At 39.6% G+C, this 12,205-nt stretch overlaps 1 protein-coding gene across 1 annotated transcript; it reads right to left on the bottom strand.

Moving 5' to 3' along the window:
* Positions 1 to 1,422: 1,422 nt before the first annotated feature.
* LOC128438992 (ectonucleoside triphosphate diphosphohydrolase 2) lies at positions 1,423 to 9,367 on the bottom strand. The gene is made up of 9 exons (XM_053421790.1): positions 9,019 to 9,367; positions 7,747 to 7,864; positions 6,430 to 6,580; positions 6,147 to 6,306; positions 4,752 to 4,979; positions 3,862 to 4,134; positions 2,220 to 2,339; positions 1,962 to 2,096; positions 1,423 to 1,815 (listed from the first exon to the last, which is right to left on the bottom strand). Exons 1-9 carry the CDS (start codon positions 9,133 to 9,135, stop codon positions 1,609 to 1,611), a joined length of 1,509 nt encoding a protein of 502 aa, XP_053277765.1. The 5' UTR covers positions 9,136 to 9,367; the 3' UTR covers positions 1,423 to 1,608.
* Between the last annotated feature and the right edge of the window lie 2,838 nt (positions 9,368 to 12,205).

Genomic DNA, 12,205 nt, shown 5'->3' with positions numbered 1-12,205 from the left:
TTGTTGTACATACAGTATTTATAGTAGTCCAAAGGTCTCAAGGTCTCTTCCAATAAAGGTTATTGATAACATTCCACTGAAGTTTGACTTTTACTAGTTATTATGTCTTCTGCTCCATGAAACGCATGTTAATACTCAGTATTACAAATATGGTACTTTAATGTATTTACATTAAAAAATTCCCCTTACATTACTTTTACTTTTATACTTTAAGTAGTGTTGAAACCAGTACTTTTACACTTCTACTTAAGTAAAAAGCTTGCGTTGATACTTCAACTTCAACAGAAGTAGTTATAAACCCTAGTATCTATACTTCTACTTGAGTAATGAATGGGAATACTTTTGACACCTCTGGCCACTTGTTAGAAAGTAAATAAATCCTGCGGAGAATCTCTAGCTGTGCACCCACGTTGAATCCCGTCGTGTATTTTAAATGCATTTCTAATGAAGTGTATATGCGTAAATTAATGCTAATCATCAACACAGAAGACACAGTTGTTGAAGTACCAAAAATTAAGCCTGTGGTCGAAATCACCCACTCATTCACCTACCCCCTCTTTAAAGGTCTAAAGTGAGCTCATCTGCATTTTTTGAGCACGTAATTATTTCATTGTTGCCGGACATACAACAACAACTACGGTCTTTTAAAAACAAATTAAAAATGTATGTTTTAGCTTCCTATTAATGCTATCTTGGTGTACTGTAGAAATATACTTATTTGCCTCAGTTTGTGCTGTGTATGCTGCTCTGCTCTTATCACAACTAATTGGTCTGTGAAAGTGTCGGTAAATATTAACTCTTTATCCTCACGATAATTAATGTCTTTTTGAATAAGGAGAAGAATCACCAGAGAGAGAAGGCTGAGACGTGCTGCCGTCTCTGCTCTCGCATCTGCCATTTTTCCTCCAGTACAAACCGCAACTGCAATGCATGATGGTACATATTGCTCGGTTTGTGACCATTTCTACTTTTTTTGATGCACTTTGGTATACACCCAGTCCACTTAGGACAGCAATTCCCTATATTGTGGATTATACAGTGATCAGTGAGTGATTTTGGACACAGAAATCTCTAGAAACAATTGTCCTTGACAGCCCTGGTGAAAACAGGTTAGATATCAAAAAGTGAAAATCCAGAAACATTAACCTTTTACTGATCTAGCCAAGTTAGCAGGATAAAACAAAAAAAACACCTCTAGAGAAACATTTACAACAGCTGAGGACTGGTTGGAACATACATCTAAATTTGTCGATTAGTTTCATAAGATGTTTAAAAATGTGTCTCTTAATGCTGTCTTGAATATCTTCCGAGGCACATGTTGTCTGAGACGGAAAGAGAAATGGGGTCTTTGTATGTGGGTGTAGGCTAGTATTACATTATAACCAAAATATGTCTCACACCACACACACACACACAAGCAAGTTTATGTAGGAAATATTTATTACTACTATACGACCTTAGTTTCACCAACATGCACACACACACAATAAATTGTAATATAAAAATATAAAACATTTTAAACATTTGTCTTATAAATGAGGCCAAATTCTTTGGGTGGACATGTGCATGAAGTGAACACTTGGACTGAGAGGTGTATCTCCCTTGTCCCTACACTGGGCCTTCTTTATTTATTGTATTAAAGAGGCTAATCAGTAGGTATCCCAGTGCAAAGAAGAGGAGGGCGATGAAGAGGAAGAGGATGCCAGCCCAGGGCCCTGGGGGCAGAGCCTTCATCAGGCTGAGGCTCTCCGCTGGTACCATGTTGCTCAGACTCAGCATATATCCCAGAGACCAGCCTACAGATGCTCCTTCAACCTGAAAAAACACAAGAGGAGGCTCATTGACACCACAGTACCACCAACCTGCTCTCAATGCAGCAGATACTTGTTGTGAAGTCCAGTAATTTGAACACAGACAGAACTGATGATCAGAAATGTTGAGGTTTTTCCTCCACTCCTCACCTTCTCCTGAAAAGAGATGGAAGGAAGGGAGAGTTCATCGAATCTGTAGCCCTTCGTTAAGAGGACCTTGATGAAAAGGGAGATGACGCACATATTCTTCATGTATTTCTCCGGCTGCTTTGTCGTCTCAGTTATCTGTTAGAGGAAATACAGCAGGTTGAGTGTTTCTTTGTTTTGCACATCTATAGCCTTTTGGTCTTGTTTACAATCACTATAACATTTTTGGTAAAAATTAAATGGCGGTGCGCTCAAGAGTACCTCAGAGATGGTCATGTTGCAGACATATTGGACAGCTGCCTCCATTTTACTGGGAGACGCGATGGTGATGTTGTTGAGGCTGAAGAGGTTTCTGACAGTGAAGAAGAAGGCAGAAAATGCCTGTGGATATGAGGGCACTGAGTTAATCCAAACCCACACACTTAACTCCAAAGGAATGAGAGCGAGATGTCTTCAAAAGAATTAAAAAGGTTAGAGATAAGTGTTTGACAGCCCAAGGGGTAAGATCCATGGCTTGCTGATAGGAATTGTCTTGCGGTCTGGCAGCAAAGTCTTTAAGTGTAGCAGTGTGCCAGTGTAGGGACTGGACAGGAGGAATGTTAGGCAGGGCTGGACGTGGACAACTTTTTTTGACACGCGAGAAGAGGAAATTATAATTCACTTGGAATAAACAGCAGTCAGTGGGGGACTAATAGTGTTCCTTCAGTCTGCTGAACAATGAACATGTCGGATATACTACAGCGTCGTTTGGTAACTTGGTCAAAACCAGTGTCAAAATAACCAGCAGGCAACTTCAATAATAGACTGGTTTTATTTCACCGTATTGGAAGAACACAGACAGAAGGACTGATGGGTGCTTAACTCCATTAAAGCCAAAACATTCACAGAATCAACTGATCTTCACAAACTGTTGTTCTCTTGCAGCAATGCTTTATATCGAGCTGAATTAGAGAGCTTCCTAATTCTTAAAATTATAATACACATGTATAATTCACAAAATTGAAAGGGTAGATAAAAAAGGGGATTGCTCAGAGTATATCTCATCTGTCTATAGACTCCAGATATCTCTGTCTGTCTGTGAATCTGTCTGTCTGTCTTGGATGTGTAGAACAGGCGCTGGAGGAGTTTAATAACATCCGAGAATATAAGCATGTATAAACAAGTTCCTCCTTGTCTTCTCTCCTCTACTTCTGACTCAACAATCTGGTTTGACAAGTCAGAGACATGATTATAATTCATTGGTTGAGGTATTACCTTTCAAATATTTACTAAGGGGGGGCTAGGGTTGCATGGGTTAGGGTTAATTAATTAACAATTAATTATGTTTGGTCATCAACCAAAGCACTGGAAAACCGTTAAATCCTGAAATGGCCAAAAAGTAAGTGGTGAGCTGACCACCCGATGGGCAAATCGGTTTTCCTCTTAGATAGTACAGTAATGCTGCAATATCATGCTACAATCTTTCTTGAGGCTTCTGGCATTTCCTGAGAATGTTGGTCCCTAACTTGCCATCGGCACCAACCCTGGAGAGAGGTGTTGTTCTCACAGATCATCTTTGAGAACAAAGTCCCTCCCATGATTGGACAATAACACGGTGAAGAATCTTTAAAAGTGTGTACGATATAAAACAATCACATTGTCAATTTATGGTATGTAGCTGGAGTGTGTATTGCATTTGAATGCAACATTTTTGGAGTTGTCATATGACTATTGACAGGTAGAGTTAAATGGACATACATTGTTATGTGAACAATGAGCAAATGTGTGTGTGTGTGTGTGTGTGTGTGTGTGTGTGTGTGTGTGTGTGTGTGTGTGTGTGTGTGTGTGTGTGTGTGTGTGTGTGTGTGTGTGTGTGTATGTGTGTGTGTGTGTGTGTGTGTGTGTTTGAAACGCTCTCCCCTACCATAAAGTTTCCTTTCAAGCTTGGTTGGAAGATTCCATCGAATGAGCACTTGGAGTAAGAGCAGTTGTCAAAAGAGAACATCTTCATCACAGCGGCTTGGCAGCTCTGGTAATCTCCTGTGCCCACTACTGTTACAGACATCTGAGGGTCAAACTTGTCAGGTTTGTAGCTCTTTGTGCAAGGAGAATCAAAGACATCCATCCCCAGCTTGATAGACATTTTGAACTGCTGTGGATAACAGGGGTGGACGACTTGGGGCTTCACACCTTGAGTCTGAAAGAGGCAGAAAGATTATATAACATCTCTTAGACATTGATGAAATATATTATGGCTGAATTTCAGACAACAGAACAGAGCCATATATATTTTTCAAAACTCTCTTGATTTTCCTACCACAACCTATGATGGTTTATGATGACCATCTGAAACATTAACTATTTACCAGCATGTACTCACTGTCTGCAACCATACACTTTATACATTCTGCTAGCTTCGTCATCAACTATTTGAGTTACTAAAAACAGAGTTACCTTTTGGACTGGCAGCTATTCAGCTACAAATAATGAAATACGATATGTGTTTTATCTGTATATTGGTTGGAACACTTTTTTTTAGAGTTAGGCCAGAAGATTGATACCACTCTCATGATATTTAAACAAATCTCAGTCTCCAGCTAATTAATGTAAGTCAGTGCAACGCCTCTGAAGACATGGAAGACAGTGACAGTATTTTCTAATCATTCCTTGTGTCATCCTAAAGAGATCTTTTCCAAAATCAGTTTCAATGTAGACTTCAACTGAATGTCTTAACTAAACTCACAGCATATATAAATTGCAGATCAATTATAAAAAAAAAAAAAATGTGTGTAAATAAATATATATTAATAATACCTTGATAAGATGGGCCAACAGTTTTCTCAGGAACTGGTCTTGGCCATAGCACAGGAAGCTCTGGGTGTAGAGTCTGTAGCTCTGTCCGTAAAGCTTCAGCTCCATCATATTATCACCCTCCTCCACCTTATCCGAGGTCTGAAAGGTAATCTGGGTAGAGGCTCCGCCTAAATCTAAAGCTCCTGTTGTCTTTCTGCCGGGATTCAGCCAACGCCCGGCAAAACCATACTGAGTGGCAAGAGAGAACATGTTAACAATTTAAAATCATGCAGGGACAGAGAAATATATGTGACAAGACGAAAACATCCAACAAACAACACACAACACTTTCTAAAAAGTCCTTGACTGAGGACTGTTAATTGACATACAACCAATGTGGCTCTAAGGCAGTGTCGTTCGCTGTCAGTTGGTCCATCCCTTAGTTTCAGAGTGAAAACGTTCATATACTTTAGACTACAGAAAATACCTTTAGTGACAAAAGGATTTGTTCTGAACATTTTCAGAGACAACATTTCTGTTTCCAGACAAAATATCAGATCTTGCAGTATAACATCCATGTAGTGACTCTAGCATTATTAAGCTTTTTCTTTTTTTTTTACATTCACAGCACCTTGTCATGGTTCACTTGAGGTTAAATAATACACATGGCATGTGTCTGAAAAACAGAAAGTGACCCTATCAGAGTGACCCTATCATGGAAGTAGGAGGGGCTACATGCCTTCAGATAGGATTATACGAAACACAAATCATTCATTGTAGTCACCATTGTTTTGGCAGAGAGGGGGGGGGGGGGATATCTGTCCAGCCCCACTCCCCAAAAATTGTATAAATAAATAATGATACAATATTAAAATAAATAATAATCATAATAATTATAATAATATACATTTATAAATAATACAATAATTAGTACTTTTTACTACTAGGCTTGTGTGGTGAAAAACTCTTATTAAAGCCTTTTCACTGTATCCAGGTGGCCCCTCAGCGTTACTGCATCCAGGCACATTACACATCACCAGTCAACAAGAGAATCTGCTCATCTGCTCTTTTCTAATCACCCACACGTTGAACACCCTGGCTATTGTATCTTTAACTTTTCTTTTTACGTGACTAAAGCATCTTTCTGTTTTGATACTTCTGTACCACTGAGTGTAATAGAGTACTATGAGCACTACCACAGAATGTTTATTATAGACTTTATCTATCTATTTATATATATTTCTTATACTCTTTTATACATATATAAAAGGTTTTGTTTGAAAACCACCTTTAAGTGGGTTAATGCATTTTCAAACGAAAAACATAGTAATGAGGTTATAGTCTAAACTTCAAGTTGCCATTTCTGTGACTTCCTGCGTTGAACAGGGGAGATGGTGAAATGTCAGAAAAGCTCACCTTTGCAAAGTTTTCTTGTAAGTAATTGACTGTGACCCAGCCATATGCCCCCTCGTGCTGTCCGCTCAGGATGGTTGCCTCTATGAAGTTGAAGGGGTAAGAACGCAGCTTGTTTTCCACTTCCTTCAGAATCCGCTCTGTCTCTGTGGTATTGTCTATTCTGTTCAAGATCGTGTGAGTAAATGGGGTAATGAAACAATATTGGGTAAATTTCAATGAATTAATGCATAATTACTGAGGTGTGTGATTGTAATATCCTGTGTTAATGGGCAAGTGTACTGACTTCAAGAGCCTCATGCCTGCAGTAGCTCCCAGATACAGTGGCGTTTGGTTGTGTCTGGATTTGGGGATATCCTTCACAGCTTTATCCAGGCAAGACTTCAAACTTTTTGCTGCACCACCAAGGACACCTGCATAGCTGGATATCCCTCCCCCTTGACAGACAGATAAAGTAGTTCTGCTTACAAAGAACTCAAACTAGAATTCCTTTTCCTAAATGATGAAGAACTCAAAGGGCATGGATGATGTTTCAAAGGACATTTTTTAAATAAACTGAAGCCATAAGCAGAACTGACACTAAGATACCAAAAAAGGGTCTGGTGAGGAAGTGGACCATTTAGGAACCAGGCTTTTGCACAAGACATGGCACGGAACATTCTGATAAAGTTACTGGATACAATTTTACAGGAAAACATCATGGAAGTGAAAGAAAGAGTGCCCTTTTCACCCTGCCAGTCTGTAGTTAGAGGGTTTAGTTCAGGCGAAAACAAGCTCAAGTGGTTCTCAAACACAGATGCAATAAAAGGAAGTGATACCTTTCGGAAAGACCTGCACTTATCATTAAATTTGCCATAAAATGTGGTCAGATCTTCATCCAACCAGCTCAACCCATCAGAGAAGCTGTGGAATGACCTGTTCACAACAGAGATGTCTGACCTGAAGCAGCTCTGGAGGAACAGAGGTGCAGTTTTCCTCCGAATTGTTTGAGGATGTTGCTGCTTAGGAAGGTTTTTTAGATAATTCACCTTTTCCACAATTTGGTTTATTCAATAATGATGTTGTGTATGTCTGTATTTGTGCCTTAGGCTAAATCCATATTACTGAATTTGTATGTGAAAACACATTAACTCTGCTAATGATATGTCTGGCTTACACACTACTCTGGAGTTTTGAAATGCTGCTGGCCCTGCAACCAAACGTTGCTAATCCTGTTGTCTCTGCTAACAGCTGTTGTGCAATTAAATTCTTAATTTTATAATGATACAACATGATTACATTAGTAGGAAACCAGCTATTATTCGGGCAACCTGTCACAATTCCTGGGTCCAGCAGGATGCATATGTCTTCCTGTTTTCACATTGACATGCGCATGCCCAGTGTACGTGAGTGGTCATGTGATATGTAGACAGAGATCGGTTTAGTTTAAAAAACGCCATTTACAAATGAAAATGTAGCTGTGTGGATATGCAGATTTAGATAAACCATGTCATGGCAAAAAGGTCAAACACTTTTTTTGACACTGTCCATCAGCTGACTAACATTTGATAAACATATGTCTGAAACTTGTAATAAGGTTTACCGCTCACAGTGAGGTGCTCACCTTCTGCATGACACTGGCTGTGCTCGGTTACAATTCCGGTGTCATTTTCCTTGCCAGCTGGCCATTTGTAGATGAACATGGAGGTGTGGGATGAGCCTGCATCCAGAACGATTCCGTACTAAAAAACACAGCATCACACGTTACAAACAGAACACGAGACATGCCTCTAGAAACTCATTGTAGCTATTAATAATGCTGATCAGAACACCACCTTTATAATACCCCAGTGCACTGTTTAACTGATGTATCATTCAGACAGATAATAAAATGAAATAAATGTATTGGCTGCTTTCTGAAAACACAGTTTACCTCCTTATCTAAGTGTTATTTTCAGTGAAGTGTTTCTCCTCTACATTCAGGCTGTTTAATTTGCTCTTCACCTGCATTAACAGGATGTAGCTGCAGCATGCTTTAGATGGTAGCCCCAGGCATTCGTCATGACCTAGCACAGTTTCTGCGGTGTATGCACATTAGCAGTTTCCTTTGAGGGTTTAACGGTTTTCTTTTATAGCAAACAAATTTTCCATCATGAGACTCTCTGATGTTACAAGATTGGTAATGTCTTTTGTTCGTGCAATGTCAATTCAATTTCCCTTTGTGTTGTTTTGCATCCACAACTTTAAAGTTGTTCTGTTCAGGACCCATTCAAGCATATTCTGTATGTAAAGGGCAAAGACAGTATGCTGAAGAATAAGATGTACTTGTGTGCCTCTTTAGAAAGTGTGTGTGAGTTGAAGAACAAAAGATGAACAAAACACACAAACCCAGTCAGAGCAGTGTGTTTCATGTGGAGCACCTAACTGACACTCAGCCCAGGCGTATGACTGAGCTACTCAAGCATACTGAATCCATTTAAAGTACAGAGCTTATGCTGCTCTCTCATCAAAGTGAGACTGTCCTTCAGCAGAATGTGCAACAGCATCTTAATTGTTTTGGCCCCTGGCCACCAACCTACTGTATAATAGTATTAAATACAGTAGGACTAACTCAAAGGCAAATCAGCTAAGAAACCATGAAGGGTTGTTTAATAACAATAGTTACAAATAATAACAATAATTTAAATAATAATTGAATTATTATATTTTAAATGAACGATTTTGTTTACGAGAAAAGAGATGTAAATATGCTTATCGTAGAACCACAATTATACTAATAATAACAATACTTATACTACCACTACTACTACTACTACTACTAATAATAATAATAATAATAATAATAATAAAATACTTTTTATATGCGTCGACTCTTAGATATTTTTTTCTTAATTACCATGTGTTCAGGAGGCACCTCCACCTCTTTGGCCGGGAGCTCCAGCAGCAGGATCCCGACCACAGCCAGTATGAGCAGCACAGCCGCAGGGATGACTCGGGAGTACCGCAGGGTCATGCTGGATTCTTGAGTTCTTTGCGCTCGGATAGTCTCTGGAAGCTCTGGGTAAATCAATGCGAGGTGCACATCCACAGAAATAAAGGGTGCGCGTTAAATAGCAGACGGCTGTGGTTTTGGTCTCAGCTTTCGACGTATCTTCATGGTAGGTTTACACTTCCTTTCCCCTCATGCACCCACGCACGCTACGACAAGTAGAGTCATACAACGAAGTTTCGTCGGAAACAGGAAGAATCAGGAGGTTGACAGCGCATCATTATGAGACTGATATCTGACATTTATAAAGGTATTCAGACCCTTGTCGCGTCACTTCAGCTGCATTGTTTCTGCTTTCATTATGTTTGAAGCTAATCCATACACAAACATGCACGCACGCACGCACGCACACACACACATACCGAGCTGGTTGTTACAAATGAAAATAGACAGTATTACTCAGCATTAACACATCTTCAGCTTTTATTTTTTATAATTATGAACAGCCTTTAAACAGAATTTTGGGAGTTTGGCCTATATAATTGAATGAAACACTGCATATATTACCTAAACTATTGTTTTGTTGAGATGGAGCATTCGTCTTTTAGAGAAGGTGAAATCATTTCTGTTAATTCTATGTCTTGACACTTTACGCACAGTGTGTTGGAGAGGATAGAAAAGCACAGTGCCAGCCCATGTTGGCCTTTATTTATACTAATGGAAACATTAGAACGAACAAATACATATCAGAAACTATACAGTATAGCCTAGATTAGTATTAAGTTTTTCATCGAAGCACGTGTACAGGCCAATAAACAAACTAGGGATCGGTGGTCCCATTTCACGACTCATATCTGAAATGGACAGTGTGCTGGCATTGATGGCACTTGGTTAACTGGGCATTATAACCATTTACAATGCGGCCAAACCATCTTGGGAACTCTTTGAAATGTAGGTTATACTAAAGATGCATTCACACTGACATTCTCTGAGGGGAGCGTATGTAAAATGTCCAAGTTAGAGCTGCCGACTGCAGATTTTAATTAAAAAATATCTGGAGAATGTCTGAATGAGCTTATAGAGCAGGAGATCCTGGTGTCACACTCAATCACAGAGTGGGCCAAAATAAAAAACTGGGACTAGGTCGAAGGCCAAACAGGGTCGACGTTTATATTTGCATTATTTTCTGTACCAGAGCCAGATGTTTTGCATCTTTTCTTGGCTGCCAGTTCATTAATGTTTGGGGTAAGGTGATGTGCTGTGGAAACCGTCAAGATGGAGTTAAGGCGTGCATCAGTGAGACGTCTCCTGTGTGTGTTTTTGTTTATCTTCATCTTCATCACAGAGAAAAGCTGCTCACACAGGTATGCAGTGTTGTGCCAGTTCACACCTAAAATAGAGTAGTTCATAGTTCATTAAAACATTTTTTTAACCAAGTTCCAGGTTCCCAAAAGCCCCTGAGCCTGTGTGTGTGTTTGTGGCCTGTCGAAGGGCCTTCAGGACCTGATGACCTGACTAGTTCAAGCCACAGACTCTCTGTGAAGTTTTCCCAGTGACCCAACAGGTATCGGTGGCTTTTCGAATCCCTGAAGAATATTGTCTTTGTTAATGCAGACTTGAACCTGACCACATGATCCTTGTCCATCACAGAAAGGATCAATTCAAAAGTAAGCTGTTATATCTTGGTGTGGTCTTCCAGTGAGCCACATGGAAGTTGGAATGATGATGCAGACACGTTTATACAGGGCTCCAGAGGTAATGTTAGGTCTCCCCTTGTCAGAAGTTGCTGACATATGGGAAGTAAGCTGTGTCGTGGCATTTATGTACTTTGGCTTGAGCCTTTTCCCTGGCAACTGCTCATATCCTTGGATTAAAACTCAGGTGCACTTGCGAGGCCAGCCAAATTATGACAAGATAACTGCTGGAAAAGGCAGCTGAGTGTATTTTATCTTGGATCTGGATGTGGAGTGGAGAATAAGCACACCAGATGAGTAGAGTTAACTGGTGTCTGCCCAATAGATTCCAGTAGTGTTCTTTTTTCACCTGGCCAGGAATTTGGAGGATACAGCGAGGAGATGTCCAGCACGATGTTGAAATATATGCATCTGGCTGCTGATCAAGAAAATCGGTTTGAGCCCTAAAACACAGCTTTATATCAAAACCTCACCTAGTGTATGGATTAGAAACAAATTCCTGTGTAGAGTAGTTCATGAATGTTGCTCCCATGTTTTATCCAAACAATTCCCACACTGACACTGTGATTATTCAAACAGTACTCTCACAGCTAATTTGTACAAAACCCCATCCAACGTCAAAACGGCTTTCATTGGTATAGATATAGATCCATGCTTATGGTGGAGACCTAAATTACCGCTCTGCTGAAGATGTAAAAAGTTATACATTAAGACTCTAAAAAAGTTCCAAGCCAAGGGAGCTGTGTTAAATTTCTGATGAAGATTCAGTTCCGGCTGGCCTAGTGAGGCCAGTAGGCTGAATATCCGGGAGGCCTGCCCCATGAGCAGGTCAACATTCATCAGGGAAGGAAATTGATTAAATTCTATCTCTGGACAAGATAGGACAACCCCTATCTGGTTAGTTTTTCTCATGACTCCATATCCTAGCGGAAAGCCCAGTCTCAGTCTCAACAGCTCAATGCTCTGATACAGTTTTACTTTATTCATCATTTAGTTTTCTATGGACATAGAAAACACCTGGTGTTGTTTTTGGGGTGGAGTGTAACATCTTTATTAAGCCTTGTTGTCATACCTTCCTATTCCTATTTTCCTATGGACTAGCTCCTGCTGCAAATAATTATGATGATAACAGAATAAAGTGAAATAAGAGGGATTCATGTCACTAGTTTATTCTATGTATTAATATCTATAGATACAGAGATATCTATATCCATTACTTGACAAATATTCAGTAATTCTCCTATTTGGCCCAAACACTGTTGAAGTTGATTAACGTTGGTAAAGTGTCTATGGTTCAAGCCCGTTCAAACTGGATACAGTTTTTCTAAAATATGAAATGATCACAACACAGCACAAATCACACAGCTACATGAATATTACCTTATAATAACTTATTGGTA

The sequence above is a fragment of the Pleuronectes platessa genome, chromosome 4 (assembly GCF_947347685.1).
Source record: "Pleuronectes platessa chromosome 4, fPlePla1.1, whole genome shotgun sequence".
Lineage (NCBI taxonomy): Eukaryota > Metazoa > Chordata > Actinopteri > Pleuronectiformes > Pleuronectidae > Pleuronectes > Pleuronectes platessa.
This window is presented reverse-complemented; position numbering and strand designations above follow the sequence as displayed.